This window comes from Athalia rosae, chromosome 2 (genome assembly GCF_917208135.1).
Source record: "Athalia rosae chromosome 2, iyAthRosa1.1, whole genome shotgun sequence".
Taxonomy (NCBI): domain Eukaryota; kingdom Metazoa; phylum Arthropoda; class Insecta; order Hymenoptera; family Athaliidae; genus Athalia; species Athalia rosae.
In genome coordinates this window covers 19102336-19121842 of record NC_064027.1, presented here as the reverse complement: position 1 = coordinate 19121842, position 19507 = coordinate 19102336, and the positions used below count along the sequence as shown (strand labels likewise).

The window sequence follows — 19507 nt, the reverse complement described above, 5'->3', positions numbered from 1 at the left end:
GAAAAAATAATAAAATACATTGAGTATAATGTTTAATGTAATTACTTAATATGTTGAATTTTTAATATGAAGGTAAGAAAAATTGAAATACTAATGATGAAGTGAATGAAAATAACATAACATTAATTGCAAAATCATAATATAATTTATTTGTCAAGCATAATTATTTTCGAATATCACTATGATTCTTTCTTTTTTTATTTTACTATATATTACACATCGAAACTGGACAACGTCGGGTGACCTTGGATTGTTAACGAATGCAGTTTAAGCAATTTGAACACATTTTCAGTGACAATAATAAACGTTTATTTTAACGACTATGACAGTGAGAATATATAATAAAGCTTACTTCTTCTCAGTATGTACTTCCTCAGAGCTTGGAAGCGCACCTCGGAAATTTGGAAATTGTTCCCACGGAGCAGCCAATTCAAATCTTCGGAATTCTTGAGTTAACTCAAGCGGCTCTGCAACCACTCTCTTCTTTTCATCGTCATAACGCACCTGCAAATTAGTTTTATGATTATTTAATTAATTTCAATGCTACTTATTTTCGAAATGAAACGGACGACTCATACCTCAACATATCCACTGAGTGGGAAATCTTTTCTGAGAGGATGCCCCTCGAACCCATAGTCCGTAAGAATTCTTCTTAAATCAGGATGGTTAGCAAAGAAAACGCCGTACATATCCCATATTTCTCGTTCATACCAATTAGCGCCTTTGAATATGTCACACGCAGAGTCAATCGGTGTCAACTCATCAGTGTAAGTTTTAACTCGAATGCGAGAATTGTAACGCAATGAGAGAAGGTTGTATATTAACTATAAATGTTTAAAGACAGTGTTATTATCAACATTGGAGAATCTTGAGATTAATAATGCTCGAGGAATTCTGAAATCTCTGACCTCAAATCTGTATTGTCTGTTCGGCACATCGATTGCAGTAATGTCTATTATGTTGACAAATTGGGCATTTTGGTGATCCTTCAGAAAAGATAAGACCGGAAGTACTCCTTCCGGTGCTATCAAAACCTCCAATTCATCCCCTGCAGTTAGCTGAACCTTCTGCACATATTTTGGAACACAATCAGCTACGTAACGACCAAAGTCTTTTAACTGGCTGCGTGCGATGTAGTCGAATTTGCGAACGGTAGCTGTAAAATGACCACGTTTCAGTTTATAAGATAATTAGTTTTAGAGTCTAAATTTTCTGACATGTAAATATTCAAAAACATTAAAGAACATTTGACAGGTGAGCAAGCTACAGAATTGAGACCATAACCATTGAAGGAAAAGAATTAATTTCTCAGTTGTTAAATTAAGAGCAGATAACCAGAGCCTGATGACATATATGATTGGTTTAATAAATCGGAGAACATACGTCGTGTTTCTTCCGTTTTTTCCGTGGGTATGGATGCTGGTGGTTGTGGTTGATTCCTGAGCACAGGAAATGTAGAGATACAACCTACAATTTGAGTTTATGTAATACAACAATTACTATCATTAACCAAAAAATAAGATTATTACGTTTTGGAGCTGCCACCGATGCTAGGTTTGTGAGCACACGAAAGTTCCTCATTATTAATGTAACCATTTTATAGTTTGGAAAATCCAGCCGAACTTATATTTCTTATCAGAATTATTTACATACACTGCATTAGTAATATTTAACAAAACGGCCCAATTTTACGATCATAGAACTCCAACAGTTTTGGGCCGTCTGCTAAACAGCTGTTGAAATCCAACAAATCGAGAATCGAGATTCGAGTTCTCTGGTATCGATTCGACGAAACAACCAGCGGCAAAAATGAATTATATTATGGTCTGGTGCGTCGTGAGTTATGGGCGTTGACTGAATATTGGCATTGAGTAACTATACTTATTGTTAGTAAGAAGTAAGTTACTCAATGCTATTAAAATTATGGGACAGGTTTACACATTTAAAAAAATTGACGGGATTAATTGGAGCTCGAATATTCTAAACAGGTGCTTGTTCACCCGTACATCGTATTTTTGTGACGAGAAATAGATTTTATGGAGGATTGCACAAGAAGTAAACAAGGTTTTATAAAAAATTTATCAGAAAATAATGGTATGTCAACTTTATTTATGATTAAGAATTTCTCACAGACCCTTTTATAATTTTAACATCGTCAATGGGTCGATCATTTTTGTCAGTTTCAACCAGCCCTATCCTCTTGACAATAGCCATACCTGTGTGTATCCTTCCTGTCGACAATAAATAAATAAATGTTAGGTTATCCGTATCTAGGCTCGAAAAATATCCAACGGTATAAAATGCAATTGTCATTTCACGGTACCAAATATTGTATGTTTTCCATCAAGCCACTGGGTTGGAGCTAATGTTATAAAAAACTGAGACCCGTTTGAGTCTGGGCCTGAATTTGCCATTGACAATATACCAGCGCCTGAAAAAAAATATTAGAGAATTCGAAAAAAAACATTAATTTTATTTCATGCTGACCATGCTGATATTCAACTCACCAGTGTGTTTCAAATCGTCGTGTATCTCATCGTCAAAGCATTCTCCATAAATAGACGTTCCGCCTTTTCCAGTTGCAGTAGGATCTCCACCTGCAAAACAAATTGATATTGTCAGGATAATGAAAATAAATATTGCTCGGTTTATCTTAAGTGATAACCTAATCTCCACGACTTACCTTGAATCATGAATTCACGTATTATCCTGTGAAATTTTGTACCGTTGTAATAACCGCGTCTCACAAGTTCAGCAAAATTTCTACAAGTTATCGGGGCATGTTTCCAGTAAAGCTCGATCAATATCTCTCCCATTCTATGAGTATTGAAATAATTACCGGGTGATCAATTGATGCAATATCAACTGAGAAGGCTCATTATGTTAGATATTGAGTATCAGTGCATGAAAGAAATAATTATCATTGTTTTCTCACTCACGTGGTTTCCAAAGCTACAAAGGGTGGTTGCCAGTGTTTGTCTGGTATTCCTGAAATATTCGCTAGTGCCATTATGAACTGATTTTCTACCAAATACGACGGAAATGAATTATGTACGATTGTTAGGTTAAGATTTTCATAAACAACGGATTTATACCCTCCATGCGACCGTTGCGGTATATAGGATTCCTATCTACACTCAACGATGCGACATCCATTGACGCATGCGTATGAAAATCTATTCTCAATGGTCAGAGTTGCAGTGGTATTCATGGCAACTTGCAGCCTATGAGTTGCATTGCTTGCAGTGGGTTGCAAGCACTGATTTCTGCAAGCAAGATAAGTTGCCAGGGTTGTAATTTTACAAAGAAATTGGAAATTGGAAAATAATGGCGGAACTTAGACGCATTTCTATTAATAAGTACAATGAATTTATTGCATTTTCAAAAATTATTACATGAAATAGACATTTATGTAACATTTTTATTGTTGAATGATTAATTATCTCTGATGATGAGGAACATGTTTTTTTTCTTTATTTTGTTTTTCTTTAGTAATTAGGCTTTTTAATTTTGCTCTACAATGATCAGTTAGTCTACATGATTTGAGGAGTATCCTAGAAAGATTTTTTTCTGAACACATAGCTTTATACCAACAGTTTGAGCATTTCACTCGCAAGTGATTAGTCAATACATTCATGTGGTAGTATTTTGATTGCAATTCACCTATTAGTCGAATTTTGCTATTACTGTGAATCATCATTATATTATCTTATGATTTTATAATGATCTCTCTCGGCCTTTCTTCTCTTTCTCTTCCTAAGTCTTCTTGCTTTAATGAGACAATTACAATTAGAAAAATTAATTGTTAGTCATTTATACATCATATTCCACAAAGAATATTCGAAAAAACCTTGTTGATTGAGACCTAAAGCTCCAAATTGTTGAAAATTTAATCTGAATTTTAGCTATTCTTGAATATACTTGTATATTATATTTTTCAACATAGGTTGTGAAACAACAACATATGTATTCTTTCGCCAATTATTGAAAAACAGCTCCGTCAATAATATAGATGTAAATATATTCAATCGCTCTCAAGTTACTCGATATAATTTTATTCCACTCTCCATCCAGATTTATTACTAAAATCTACAAGATTATTTTTTCGATACTAAATTTGGACTGTGTGCTGGATGTATCATTGCTATTATAATATAATGTATTTTTTTTACTTTTTCTCTTTCTTTTTTACTTGACATTTACACTCAATGAAGCATTTACAGTTATTTAATATATATCGTGTACACTTTGAACATAAACATAAAATGCTCATCTCTTTTCTACTATACACATTTGATTTCTTTTCATTTACAGCACATAACATTTAACACGGTTTAAAATTTTTTTTTTCTCCTTTTTTTCCTCTTGTTTTTATGTTCCTACGATTTATGTGTACTAATATCCGTTATGCCTGTATACTTACATTTATAATTTATGATAATAGAATTCATCGCTAAGTGAAAACTTTCCACTTTCATCTTCTTCGTTCACTAATTTTGTTAAAAACGAAAAATAATTTATAATTCACTGCATCGTATACACCCTAGTAATTGTTCGCATTAAACAGTTTTGAAATAAGTTTTGCAAAAAAATTACATTCTTATTATAGGGTTTTCCCAGAGTAGCTAACGAACAGGGGAACCATCTGGTCAATGCTCAAAATTTGCCTATTAGATTGCGATATTGCTAAAATTTTGGCTGTAATAAGCCTGCTGGATCGAAGAACTACAACTTGTACAAAAGAATGTTCCTCGAATCTCAGCATTAATAGGTGAATTTTGATCATTAGTCATCGCTTCGTGCTGGTCACCTTTTCTGGTATTACCCTAATTGCTGTATTATTAATAATAATCATTATTATTAATATTGTTATTCTTATTCGTATTTATTATTATTATTACTACACAAAGACGACACAATTAAATTAAGTAAATTATACACATGCTTTTACGTATAATTAATGTTTATATGTGTATGTATACCCATGTATAGTATATCAATATTTTATCAAATATATAAATAATATATATTCAAAAACTCTGACTATAATTAATCAGCATATATATATATGTAATTGTATATATAATATATATATATTATATGTATAGGTATACATAGGTATATATGTACACAGATTTTGTTCTCTTCTAAAACTAGTATACATTAATTTAAAATTGACAAATATAGTATGTTCATTATGCATATAATTTATGTAGTAGCTAATTAAAGGTATAGATAAAATTTGACACAGAGAAGAAAATGATGAATCATTTAGTGTAAAGTATTTTAATATTGTGATGAAACATTTCAAAGTGAAATTTAGCTATTTAATCATAGATATCGGATTTGTATACACAATATGAAAGAAATGATAATAAATAATGATTGATCTGAAATAATCATAATAAGAAATTCATACATACATATTGTATAACAACGGACCCTCAATAATTGTAACTATACCTATCCTACTGTTTTCAATAATACATTGTGATATGATTTGTGATTTTATTCTTCTGCTTTCTTTCTCATGATTGATTGATTTTCGTTTGTTTCTCTGCTTTTTTCTTTCATTCAACTTCTTTGCCACTTTTCATTATGGATATTATAGCCGTCGGGATATATTTTATTACATTATGAATCCGCTTCATTTTTTATACTATATGTATGGTGTGTGTAGTATGATATACATATAACGAGTATACAATCGATTGTCCTATGTGAAAATAGTATAGTAAATTATAATAATATTTGCAATTCAATATACTAAGCATTTTTTGTAGCCCACATCGATTATGTACGTACATAATTTTATAGTATTGGTATTCAGAAATTCAACCATATGAACCATTAATCCGTTTCTTCCAATCAGACTGATAATGATGACAAGACAAAAACAATAACAACAATAATGATAATAATAATATATAACCAGAGCTGCGTAAAAATGGAAACAAAAATTTTAAATATACAGAAGCAGAATTTGTAGATACATATATTAATCAATGTCATCTTATTATTTCATCAACAACAACAACAACATGATGTTTTAAAAATATTTCGGGCTTTACAAATACTGTATGATATTGATTGTCATTATATTTTAGATTATTGAGCTCCTACACTATGAGAATAAAAATAAATTAGGATGTAAACTAACAATAGGCATTTTTCTTAGCTTCTTCTTTTTCCTGGTTTTTCTTCTTTGTCTTTGTACTTTAAATAAAAAGTTGAATTTCCAAACACTACACATAGTACCTAGTATATACATATAAACACATACATACACACACATATTATGCATGTATCAATTTTTATGCAGCTGCTCTTAATTTTAAGGACACTTAAGTTTGTAAGTTGTAGGTTGTTTGTTTTTTGGCTTTTTTTCTTGTTTTTTTTTTTAATTTTTTTAATTATTATTGTTTTATCCTTTCTCTAAACAATAACCACATTTTCTATTATTATTATTATTATTATTATTATTATTATTATTATTATTATTATTATTATTATTATTATTATTATTATTATTATTATTATTGTTATTGTTATTGTTATTATTATTGATATCATTGTCGTCGTGATCATTATCACTTTTACGAGTATATTACTGTTATTATTACCTCCATTATTAATAAATATTATCATCATCACCGTTATTATTATTATCGTTAATATTGTTATGTTATTATTACTGTTGTTGTTGTTGTTGTTGTTATTATTGTTATTATTATTACTGTTGACATCCTTAATGTGATCATTCTAACAAGTAATAGATATAGAGTATCACACCATTTACTTTATACACATAATATATTATGTATCGTATCGTTTTTTGAGTACCGAAAATTATAATCTTCATAGCGCCAGCGTTATGTATTATTATTTGAATATAAAAAATTTTCTAACAGTGATTCGAATCCCGAACTAGTTGTTCGATTGAAGAGAAATATATATCCAGAAAAACAATACAATGCTTTTTGTTTACTTTTTCCTTGTTAATAATTTTTTATTATTATTATGATTATTCTTATTATTCTGCTGTTTCCGTGTATTACGCGTCGCATCCATTTCGTTCACTTATATACACCCTATGTGGTATTTATTAATAGCTGATTGACGCAAGATTGTCGAAATTCCATATTCTATTTAATACGAATTATGCAGTATATGTATGTAACTCTTGAGAGAATAATTTACATTATTTTATACCGCCGTTAAGTTGATTTGTATAATTGTTTCACCACTCGATGAACAACTATGTTATTAACGTGTTTTCTTTAAGGAATTATTCATCCTTTTTTACCTCTCTGTAACGTACCTTTATGACCATACCGTGTATAGTAAGACGGCGTCAGAATATACATGTTTTTTTTTCTTTTTATAGTAACCATAAAAATATAATTCAAGTAAAAACAACAATAATAACAATGATAGTAATAGTGATTGAAAATATTTGAGTCACACAGTATCACAGTAAGAGGAGAAAATTGAAATAGAATTATAGAATTTATACATATAATACTAATTAAAGTTGAATATGATATAATAGAGCTTATTATAGATCTATAAAGACCAGTACATTAATTACTATGTAATAAATATAACTATAATATAATAGTATATGAAGTGTGTATTTTTTTCTATTACAATATAATATATAATATCAATAATAAATCGGTGTTTTTCATTTTCCTTTCATTCGTTTGTTATTAAATTATTTATTCATATATATGTTTTGTTTTGTTTTCACCTTTTTTTCTCATTGTCAGCAATGTATTTTGGTAATATAGGTAATAATGGTGATTTATATAGGCGCTAATTTTAAATATATTATTCACTTATTTATTTTTAAGTTTTTTATTTGACGTACAACATGAAAGGTTTTTTCGTTAACTTTCAGCAAAGCACCAAGATAGTTTGATATAGTCTTGATTTGAGGTCATTTTATACCTTTAATGATATTTGATTGTTTAATCACGTATGATTATATTGTATTAAATGAATAAAAATTTGTTATGAAGTTTTCTCTTTGTATTTGTTATAAAATGATTAGTGCGCGCGCGGGAGTATTAAAATATCTTATGTACCGTATAATTATATTGTAAATGATTGTTCTTTTGTTGAATTGATATCCGTCTGATTTGTATTATGGGGTTTACCTAGATGTAGAATTTTTAATCACGAAAATTGATTTGTGCAGGAAATTCTTTTAAAGGCTAGAGTTAATTTTCTTTATTTTTATTTTTTTGATTGAATTTTTTTTTTCTTTCATCTCTTTTCGTTTCAATTATTATATCCAGGATAGCGGAAAAAATTCCCTGTTTTACATTGATATTGGCAATAGATTTTCAGATTTTCTCTTTTTCTGCCGAAAAATGGGAAGGACATGTATTAATACTTTATAAAGCATGATTAAATAATGACATTTACATATAACATGAGTGCTCCGATTATATGCATTCACGATCAAAGATTTGAATAAATATTCTAATTATGCAAATAGATTTGATAAGGTGCATTTAATTAGGTTAGATTGATTTTTTTTTCTTTTTTTTTTTTTAAATTTAGAATAACATCTTCATAACTTTATGTAACTGAATTCTATTTTAGCTATCGAGGAATGGAAAATATCCTTTACAGAAATACTGCAGAATTTCACACCAGTTTACAAGCATCATAGAATTATACTGCTGTTGTTTTTGTTAAGGTTTTTTTTGCCTCTTTTTGTGAGAATATCGCTGATGAAAATGATTATTTTTATCGCAATGTTTAATTAGATTGAAATACTTTCATAGAGTATATTATACGAGATAGTATACGAAATTCTGTTCCTGTTTTTTTTTCATTTTACATTTATCTTTCTTGAATTTTCGCATTGTACCGCCTGAATTTAAATAGTTGTATAAAAGCTACCTTAATGATTAATGATTGTTAATGCGGTAATTGATTGATTGTACGTATATAGAATGTCTGTAGCAATTGACGATACGTATAGGTGTACAACACATATTTATGGTTTATCATTGCTCTTCCTGTTTGTAAGATAGCAACGTTGCGCATGTTTATGTCGTTGACAGGTAAATATACTTTTCGAAACTCTGACTAGACATTCAAGTTTTGTTTCTATATTTCTTCTCGTTTTACTTGATCTTAATTCACTATTAAAGCTTGAGTAATTAGGATAATAGGCTGTGTATAGGCCAAAGACGTATTACGTGCATACATAACACAATTATAATAAAGGTATATGTATAGTATTTAGGCTTGTCGTACGTATAGCTAATTGTAGTAGAAGAGCGATAGTTATGTTTATTTTAATTCAAATTGACACATTTTTTCACTGGCAGGCCTTGGAGGGGAAGGTAACTTTCCTGTCAGAGATATTTTTCTCTGATTATATCATTTTAATTTACTAATAAATATATATCCGCTAATTTCTTCTTATTTTTTTCTCTCTCTTTCCCTCTTTCTCGACATATTCAGTGCAGATGAGTTTTACAGTCATTATTTTCATTACCCTACTATTCAACCGAGACGCCGAGTATGGAATTACCTACTTAAGCCTTTGCGGTCGAGTATCGGCAAATAGCTGCCCAATTCTGTTTGCAGCTGCGGAGACGTATCACGAAGCGGCTCGCATGCGTCTATCTTCCTGAATGATAAGATACGCTGGATACGCATTATCCATTGAAAGAAATTAGAGATCTTTAGCGATGAAGTCTTATCATCCGTCCGCAAAAGGTCGAACGTTATGCGGTTCTTTTGAACCTTTTTTTCTATTTTCAAAAGGATTTTGATTTCATCTGTTCACCGTTAATTAAGTAATTATGATGACAAGGTATGGAAAATAAATAAAAGAAATAGTCGTTATACAAAATTTATGGGTGGTGTCGCATGACCGGCGTCATATGAGTTTTGTGTAACCCTATTGCTTTATGCTATATCAGTTAATCTACATTAGACATTACTTACAAGATGATTCTTGACAACTTTCGTTCGATACGGAAACCCATGCGATTGTAATAATTACCGGGTTCGCAGCTGACGCGTATTTATGAACGCCCAGAGAATAGTTGATACTGAAACAAATTAAAAAATTCAAATTGGCATAGTTTAACGAATCAGTTCCATTTTGATCTTCTACAACAGATTTCAAATTGAACAATAATGCAACAAATCTTACCAAAATTACATATTTAATTGTTTTCATTTCTCAGACGACCGATTTTATCTTTTTTTTATTTACACAACCGTTGAATTTATTTGATTCCAAATATTTTTATTTCACACAGTCAGCATCTTGCGATCTCGTCAACGCAGATACTTTGAAAGTAGAATGAGGGCTAGCGAGAGGTATTTTTTGTTTGTTTATTTGTTGTTGTTGTTTTTTTTTTTTTTTTTTTTTTTTTTTTTTTTTTTTTTCTCTTCAAAAAGTTAAACTCATTAAAATTATGAACTTGTGTCATAACTTTAACTGTACAAAGAGAAAAATTGTGTTTCCAATAGTATATAATTCAGGGTAACAGGGGGATATTTCGTATAAGGTTGGTAAAGGAGCATAGAGATTCTTACACTGTAAACAAGGGTCAGTGGGAAGGCTGTCCCGATGGCTGGAGTGATGGAGAATGTGTTGGTGGCCCATTGAGGTTGAGGCAGATGGGGGGAAGTTGTCTTACCATGCCGGAGCCAAATGTCTGAAGCAATCCGCTCCCTTGCTGCGACGATGTTGATGACACCGATGGCCGACGAGTGCCACGAATACTATTCATGCTTGAACTTAGCAGATATGGCACACTACTACTTGTGATTGGCATACCACCGCCCTGAAATCATTGAATATAATAGTTGGTAAGTATATTTTTAACTGAAATTTGATTACTTAATGATTAAATATTACCGTAGGAGGTGAAAGATTTATATTAGATCCACGCCGCTCTTGTGGTCCGGTGCTAGAATGACGTCGAATAGGCAATCCACCGCCTGGAGTACCTCCGGGTGAACTGGCGCAGGATGGAGCAATTCTGATCTTTGGTGTCATCAAAGTATTATCAGACAAACGACGATTTGGAAATGCATTTGCTACCCGTAAGAAATTACTGTCATTCGTAGAAGATGATGAGCCGTACCACCAACTTCCAATCATCCCTGAGATTGAAAATATTCAAATTTAGATGAAATGATTATACGCTACGCTTAGTCTGATTGTCAAAATGGTTGTAATTGTTAATTCGGATAATATTACCAGCCATGGAATTTTTTCGAGCCATATTTTCAGCCGAAGCAGTCATCGACATTGATCCTGCAGGGCATTTCCAGTAGATAATGATTGAGTCCAATGAAAACAATTTTAAGTAGAATATATCTATTAATTGAGATTAAGCAAATCTAAGACGCGAAATTACGAACCGATAGAGTTCTTCCTATCCATGTCTTCGGCGGAAGAAGTTTTCCTTTGTTCGATTCGAAGATTCGGAATGTTGAACGGGGGTGCATGCATGTTATCAGAGCTATACTGATGACGTAATGGCCGATGTCGTTCGGGACTCGGTAGCAATAGATTATCTAATTTTAATTTATTTCTCTGATTTCTGTTGAGATTGAATACAAATACAACATAGAATGAATGATCGGCAAAAGGAATTTTAAGATTAGGGCAATATCTCACATACCTGTCTATGTGATTAAGCATTTCCTGTAAAACTTCTAATAGAATGGTAAACTGCTCCAAATTCAACGCAGGATTTACAGTTTGTGGCAATAAGGACGGCATGACTCGAGTTGCCATTAAATTAACCGATAGCCCGTATTTTTTGTCATTCAACATCAGTCTGTATATATCTAGAGAGACAGACGAATAACTTATGTAACAAAGAGCCGATTGAAAAAACTTCTACAAGAAGATTAATGAACACATTAAACGAATACAAGATCGCGAGTTTATCATTGCTCGAAAAATCATACTTACTTACAACCCGAATCGCTATCTCGGGTTCTTGTAGTTTCACCTCCCATAATAAAGGAAGTACTTCATCGATAATTTGTTGTTTGTCGAGTCGTTCTAAAATGCATTCAATGCATGATAAAACATTTGACATGATTCTTACGTCGGTTGAATTCTTCTCAAATACACCTTTTAACTTTGGTAAAACCATACGCCGTATTGCCGAATCGTCAAGATACTCAGTCACGTTTGAAACAGCAACCAAAGCTGCAGCCTGAATAGATTACATTTATTTTTTATTTTACATCGAATGATAATAAACTAGCCATTCGGCTTATAGAAGAGTTACAATACACACCTGGACTTGGGCAGTGGTACTTTCAAACGAGGTATACAACATGGGCAGAACTTCTGATCTGATGTCATCACGTGGAGTTTTTTCTAATATGAGATGTAAATTCTCCAGCAATATTACAGTTGCTTGTATAGACTTGGGGGTCGAGAATACCGCTCTGCAGTCAGGTATTGAGTAATAATCGTTATACAAAATAAATTACGTGAAATACCCAAAACGGGGTAGAAAATGAAAATAAATGATTACCTGAACGTTGGCAATATTATTGTTTCATATTCCTCTACTGTACTGTCCTGTATTATGTACAACATAGGCTGTAATACCGCAGCTAGTACTTCTTGAGACCTCGATTCCATTTGAAGGTATGGCCAGATATGTTGATACCATAGTTTCTGGTCAAAATTTTTTTGAGTTTGATTTTATTGATACTCTACCATCAAAATATAGGTCAGTGTAGTAGTTAGTTATCAATACATACCCTGGGAATATATGGAAGCACTTCCTTAAGTGTGTTCTTATAGAAATGTGTCTTTTGAGTGGGGTCTTTCATATTTATTACATCGAGAAACTGGAGAGCATGAACCGAAGGATCACTGGAAATATAATACCATATAATACGCTTAAGCCTTCCTTTTTTGATACTTTTTCAGGCTTGAATCGTCTGTGTATCTGTATCTCAATTATATTGTGAAAACATATTGCACCGATTGATGTCTATATGTATCCCATAAAATAATACCTGAAATATTTAATCAGCGAAAGAAGTTGTGCAGTTGGACGTTGTCTTCTATCTTTATGAAGAAGTCTAACAACAGCTTCCTGCAGAGGTACGGGGACCCGTGGCAAAATTCCTCGCACTTGTTCTTCTAGCTGAGAGAAATATCCGTAATAATTCACGTGCGCAAAACAAGATAACGACTATAATGAAATATCAGTGATAGACACATAATCGATCAATCTGGGTACTCACGCCTTCTATTTGTTTCAAATAAGTTGAACAGCTGTGATTTGATTGAATTAATGAACGTCCTTGATTAAATACCGCACAGATCACCATTCCCAGACTGAACATATCACTCAATATGCTACATATCGACTGCTGCTGCACTTCCGGAGCTTGATACCAAAGCAGGGACATTAGAATCACCCGAAAACCATTAATTTTACCTATCAAATAATTAAACTTAACCACCAATCTTTGTCGTACCAATGTAATCCAAGTTAGGTTGAGCCATTTTAGACAACTTCGACGACCAGGCTTGACATGTAACAGGGTCCAGTCCATCTATTTCATTCACGCGTCCTACGAGTAAATAGATTCAAATAAATTTGATAAATCTCCACTTGCTGTGGCTTGGATCAGTGATAGACAACTGTTATATAGTATGTATAGTTGTGTAGTAAATTTTTGTTATACCAAGAAATTCAAGACCAGCCAACTTCCAAGTTCCTTTTTTTGTAATCAGGATGCTACTCGGACAGACATTTCTATGTAGTACATGACCACTGTAGTGTAAAAATGACAGGGCTTCCGTTATCTAAAAATGCATGTAGATTTTAGTCTACAGAATTATTTGAATGCACTATATTTGATGCTAATATTTCAATTGTTTACTTGTAATAATCCATATTTAAGTTCTATATCAAGCATTTCATATTCCTTTGTGTAGACTGGACGAGCTTGGACGTTTTGTTGAGTTGTTGTAGAGGACTGGGCATTGGCAATTGACTTGGCTTCTTGAAAAGCAAGAACATTCGCAAGACTTGCCAATACAGGCTCTGAGGCAAATGCAAGTGTCTCCGGGCATTCTTCAACGCTGTGCATTACCTGCAAATAATTAAAGAATGATTTTAAATTGCTCGATGACTGCTAAAGTACAATAGCTAATGTAAATGTAGTAGATGTAGTAGATGTATATACCTGTAGAATTTTCGGGTGTCGAAAACGTTCAAGTTGACGAACACCATCTCGTAGAATTCCAGTAACTGCTTCTTTTCGTTTTGGTTTATGGAGTTTTTCGGCTGATCGTTTGTCAAAAAAAAATATCGATACTTCCTAAAATACAAAAACATAATTGTAAAACATAATATGAAAAAAATAATATGCTTGACTCTAAAATTACTTCAAATAAACAAAAAGCAAGAAATGTTTCCACGAGAGCGTTAATCGATATAAGTTTTAAAAGTTCAAAACTTTGCTGAATAATAAGCCATATAGTAGTTTAATTAGAATTCAATCAATTCTCTTATCATAACGGAAAATTATATATTCTTATACGCATTACAATACTTATGGTGATTAATATTAATTAGCACACCTTTCCATCGCTTTTGCGATAGGCGTCAAGGATTCGCCAAACATGTTCAGGTCCAGCAGTAGCCGATTGTTGTCCAACTTCAAAATGGTGCCATATTGGATTCGATTCAAGAACATTTGGTGCACTGCTACTTTTAAACTTCGAAAACATGGTACGTGCGCCCATCCGGTAGCAATTTTTCGTTTATCTGTCAATCAATTTCAAAACTCACTTTCAAATCCTCAACGTATTAATTGACGCGCAAGTTCGATTCAATTCCATCCGAATCACCGCGTGTATACTTATACATACACCTGTATCAAACGTTTCGATCAATCAATCTCGTTAAAGTTTTTTTTTTCGTTCATTCCTATCCACTTTTTTGCTTTCATCTTTTTTAATCCCTTCAGAATATCGCTTATATTACATAACGAATTTTTTGATTTTCTCGTCTAATAATAACGCACATAATTTTTCTTGGTATATATCATTTCTTCATTTTTCGGTTTCCCAAATACATTAGGCTTATGTATGTGAGAATAAGAAAGAAAAAATACAACACGCGAACAAGCTTTTTTTGTTTCCTTAAATCCATTAGACTTTTCATTAAAATTGATATTGCGCGCCACTTTTTTCACGCGCACGATTTAAAAAAAAAGATCTAAATCCAAAGTTTGAATGATTTTTTCAAAATACGGCTTCCTTGAATAAAATAATGATGAGCTTTTTTAAGTTTTTGAAAAAGTGTTGCAAATAACACAAAAAAAATTTAACGTAATAATAATTGCAACGATAATAATAATAACCGAACTCGACATTGACGTATTATAATATCCATCTGTGCGAACGGTGTAGAACGCGGGGGCGAGGTTCGGATTTTCTTGCTTTCCTCATTTCCCTCTTCAGCTGTCTCTCGATGATTTTTTTTTCCCCTCTTATTCCGTCGCTTTCCAGTGGGAACTTTAGGACTCATCGTAAATCCAATCGGTCCTAACAACTGAACAAATAACATCAGCACCCCCGCGACTTAATGTGTTTTATATTTAGTGTACATACATATATGTATGGTATATGTTCGTACGTACGTACACATAACAATTTCACCGTGAACCGTAAAACGGAAAATAAACGAAACTTCGTTGTGTATGAGTTCCTATTTATACGTTTCTTTATTTATTTACATTCTGTTTCCTCGTTTTTACGTAGCTTTTTTCGGTGAGAAGTCAACTTTTATACCGTCCCTCGTGAATCTATTTGTACCTGCGAAACCATTGAAACTCATGCAAGCTTTTTAAAACTGCACGCTGTACGCGATGTTTTATATTTGTTTTTTTTTTTTGAATGCAATTTAATATAAGAGTCTGCAAATATAAGTGCGGAATAATTTGGCGACACATACATATGTTCTATATTTACACATTATATACGTATATTACAGCTCTGTGAAATATCAAATAAAATTTCATTCTTACATCCCCCCATTTCATCCGTGGATCCCCTAAATTTCTTCCCTTATATATTTTTCCACACACACTGCACGTACCTGTACGTGTAAACCCAAACATGTATACATATACCTGTACAGGTCGTATGGCGAAGTTATTTTTACGCGGGTTACGACACGAGATAATATAGATTTATGTATGGGCCATTTCGCGATAAATTAGTCCTCACTCTTATTTCGCACCCTGTGCGGTATAGCGTGTTTTTGGATCAACAAAAATAGATCACCAATACAAATAACGTTATTCATTTATTCTCAATGTTATTAATTTACATGTTCTTTTTTGGTCTATATTGTTATATTTTCTCTTCTTGTTTTCGAAAACTCTCTCAAACGTATATGCATGCATTTCAGATGGAGCAGTTTGTTAATTGCTATTTCGAAAATGTTATGGAATTCATATGTATAATTATGTATATGTATAATTGTATATTTTCCGTGAATTAAAAATAAAATACATTAGATCGAATGATTTAAAAATAATTAAAATAACAAGTAGACGAATATAATAAATCGTTATAATATCGCGCTGTTGGTTTTTCTCGTTGATGGTGGCTTTTTGGGCATTGGTTTAATGTTTTTGAACGGAACACTAAAAAAATGAAAATAAAATTTGAAAAAATAAATAATTCACTTGGGTCGAAGAAAAACGGCGCGCTATAAAGCGCGAAAGATTAAATCGATTCTCCTGTGATGTATACGTGTATATGTACACATACATACATGCTCATATTTTCACACACAATAATAGAATTTCCGAACGATGCATGTAATTGCCTCGATACCTATATACGCTCATGTTCAATTATATTAGGTAGGTATATAGTATACATACTGTATACCTATATACCTATACACCTATATACGAACATCACGGATAGAACGATCAATTGTAATAATTGGTGACTCCGAAGGAGCTATTCTTGTTGTATACGTATGGTGTAAAGGTTGATTAGCTTTCCTTATCGGGCGAGAAAATTGTCTGATTATATCGTTCCTGCACCTGACATAGGGGGCCATGTAGGTATATAATACTGTAGCTCCTGGATGTATGAAATTGTATGACGCGAATTTTCTTTCCTTTCTTTTTCCTCCTCTCTCTTTTCCTCTTACACGGGGTAATAAAACTCCACGCCGGAAAAAAAAAAAAAATTATATGAAAGAGAAAGATTGTTTCTGTACAGATCCCATGATCCCATAATCAAATTTACACATTACAGCTAAGGGGTTTGTATGTCGAAGAAGTGAGAATTTTATCAAAATTCCAGTATAATAAATAAAATACGGAATTTCCTCGTGGTTTCGGTCCTATTGTCTGTACGATGCAAGTGTTTTTCTTTTTTCTTAATTTTCAACTATTTTTTTCAAATTTCACGTATAGATGAATTGCATGGATAGAAATATATATATGTATAGATAATCAAATTCAATCCCAGATGGCTCACGAATAATTAAAAAATGGGATTAAAAAATAAATGAAAAAATAAAATGAGACGATTAGCAGTGTAAAAAGAAACATACAACATCAACGGACGGAATATAGGATGTTGATATTTACTCATTGCCTTTAAATTGTAAAGCTACAATTATACAAATATTTTTTTCCCGTATGTAAATATGTACTAACAATAATATATCACGTAAAGGTACAATAGTTATAAACAAGCATAATATTATCCATAAATCTGCTGAAGACGTTTGTTTCATTGATAGTGCATCATAGTTTCCTGTTTTTTTTTATTATAAAATAAAACTTCGACATTTCCGAGATAATATAATACAATAAAAAAAAGTAATGAAATAATAGTTGTAACGAATAATCTAACGATGTGGGGTAAACGAAGATTCAATAACAAAAAAAGTATAATAACGACGACAAGTACAACTGCAGTGAAATTATATAATATCAAGAATGACAATAACTATAATAATAACAACCACGATAGAAGAATAGATAGGCATAGATAGATAGATAGACAACATCAAAGAGAATTATTGTTTGTCCGCCATCCTCACCTGTTGCCGTTCACGAAATAATTGTTACACTATAAGCAGCGGCATCATTATTATTATTATTATTAGTATTATTATTATAAATATTATTATCGGTATTATTATTATTGTTGTTGTTGTTGTTGTGATTATTGTTGATGGTGTTGTTGTTGTTGAGTTATTGTTGTTATTTTTATTTTTATTATTATTATTATGTCTTATATACAAAAAGGATATGTGTTTACAGTGATGTGATAGAGATATATAATATCAGTAAGGATAATTCTTGGAATCTTTTTTTTTCGAAACCATAAAATTAGACTAATAATTTAATAATAATAACAATAATAATAATAATAATAATAACAACAACAATAATATTTCAGGGGGTTAGTTATAACATGTATGTTATTATATATGTAGTTGCGCGTTTACGATGTACAATATCGCAATACCGGAGGTAGACTGATTGTGAGTCGCAGGATCCTGTTATCCTGTAAACAGGGATCCCGTATAGCAGCTACTCGCAAGCTCAGGTATCTCCCACTCTATTTCCTTGATTTCCCTTTCCATTTTTGTTGAGGAATATTGCGCGCGCATTTGGCCAGGGTATAGGCTTGCAGGCTGGCGGGCTGGCTGGCTGGCTGGCTGGATGGCTGGATGGCTGGAGCAAAGTCTGGGCTGCAGGTAGCCCTTTGCTTTTGCTCCGGGGTCTCCTGTCAGCCAGCAGCCGGCATCAATACCGGCATCCTTCAACCCCTCCGATTTACCTAATTCCCTATCAACCATTTAGGCCAAGGTCGTACGAGCGAACTTCCACCTCCAATGCTATCCCCATCCCCTTACCCCCCTTAAATTCTCTCTCACCCTAAATTGCCGTGCGTCGAATTCTCCGAACGATCGCCATTCTATTAATTTTTCAATCGTTTAATTGTTCCCCAGATTTGACGTTTTTTATTTCTCGAATAACTTTTTTTTCTCTCTCTTTTATTGATGTTATTAGGAACGTTACAATGATCCGTTGAATTTATAAATTGACGAAGTAATTTATTAATTTTCGAAATCATTTATTTTTCAATCGCTGAATTGTCATTCGTTATTTTTCGTGTATTAAATAATATTCTATTTTATGATGCGTCATATAGTATTCGGAATTTAAGAATATTTGAACATCATATTTTTAGTCTGCGATTATCCAGGAATGTATTGAACTTTCGGGATTACTGCATACGATTAGATAAACTCCGATAAAATGTATCAGTACTTTTGAATAATAATTATTAGAAAAAAATGAAAAGAAACGAAAATTGGGGTTGATCGAATGGATGACAATCGGTTCTTGGTTGATCAAATGAATAATTAGATACAAAATTTTCCGAATGAAATTGGAGGGACCGTTTTCCAGATAGGTTACA

At 32.2% G+C, this 19507-nt stretch overlaps 3 protein-coding genes across 7 annotated transcripts; all 3 read right to left on the bottom strand.

Moving 5' to 3' along the window:
* Nucleotides 1-285: 285 nt before the first annotated feature.
* Nucleotides 286-1733, bottom strand: LOC105683090 (NADH dehydrogenase [ubiquinone] iron-sulfur protein 3, mitochondrial). Its single transcript, XM_012395439.3, has 5 exons — nt 1530-1733; nt 1384-1467; nt 909-1156; nt 579-824; nt 286-504 (listed from the first exon to the last, which is right to left on the bottom strand). Exons 1-5 carry the CDS (start codon nt 1594-1596, stop codon nt 349-351), a joined length of 801 nt encoding a protein of 266 aa, XP_012250862.2. The 5' UTR covers nt 1597-1733; the 3' UTR covers nt 286-348.
* Nucleotides 1734-2089: 356 nt separating this feature from the next.
* On the bottom strand, nt 2090-3150 carry LOC105683122 (peptidyl-prolyl cis-trans isomerase-like 1). The gene is made up of 5 exons (XM_020850711.3): nt 2940-3150; nt 2684-2817; nt 2508-2597; nt 2324-2431; nt 2090-2231 (listed from the first exon to the last, which is right to left on the bottom strand). The coding sequence occupies exons 1-5, from the start codon at nt 3008-3010 to the stop codon at nt 2116-2118; spliced, it is 519 nt and encodes a 172-aa protein (XP_020706370.1). The 5' UTR covers nt 3011-3150; the 3' UTR covers nt 2090-2115.
* Nucleotides 3151-3346: 196 nt separating this feature from the next.
* LOC105683077 (SCY1-like protein 2) lies at nt 3347-19186 on the bottom strand. 5 transcript variants are annotated; one of them, XM_012395410.3, is made up of 18 exons: nt 18117-19186; nt 14618-14804; nt 14221-14355; nt 13915-14127; nt 13717-13837; nt 13507-13602; nt 13270-13415; nt 13039-13169; nt 12778-12892; nt 12546-12691; nt 12303-12456; nt 11969-12218; nt 11673-11841; nt 11410-11591; nt 11246-11302; nt 10901-11148; nt 10680-10826; nt 3347-10082 (listed from the first exon to the last, which is right to left on the bottom strand). In XM_012395410.3, exons 2-18 carry the CDS (start codon nt 14780-14782, stop codon nt 10056-10058), a joined length of 2502 nt encoding a protein of 833 aa, XP_012250833.2. In that variant the 5' UTR covers nt 14783-14804; nt 18117-19186; the 3' UTR covers nt 3347-10055. The 5 variants fall into 5 exon arrangements, with proteins under 5 accessions (XP_012250833.2, XP_048505532.1, XP_048505533.1 ...); XM_048649575.1 differs by having other exon boundaries at nt 10576-10826; nt 11410-11841; XM_048649576.1 differs by having other exon boundaries at nt 11410-11841.
* Nucleotides 19187-19507: the final 321 nt, after the last annotated feature.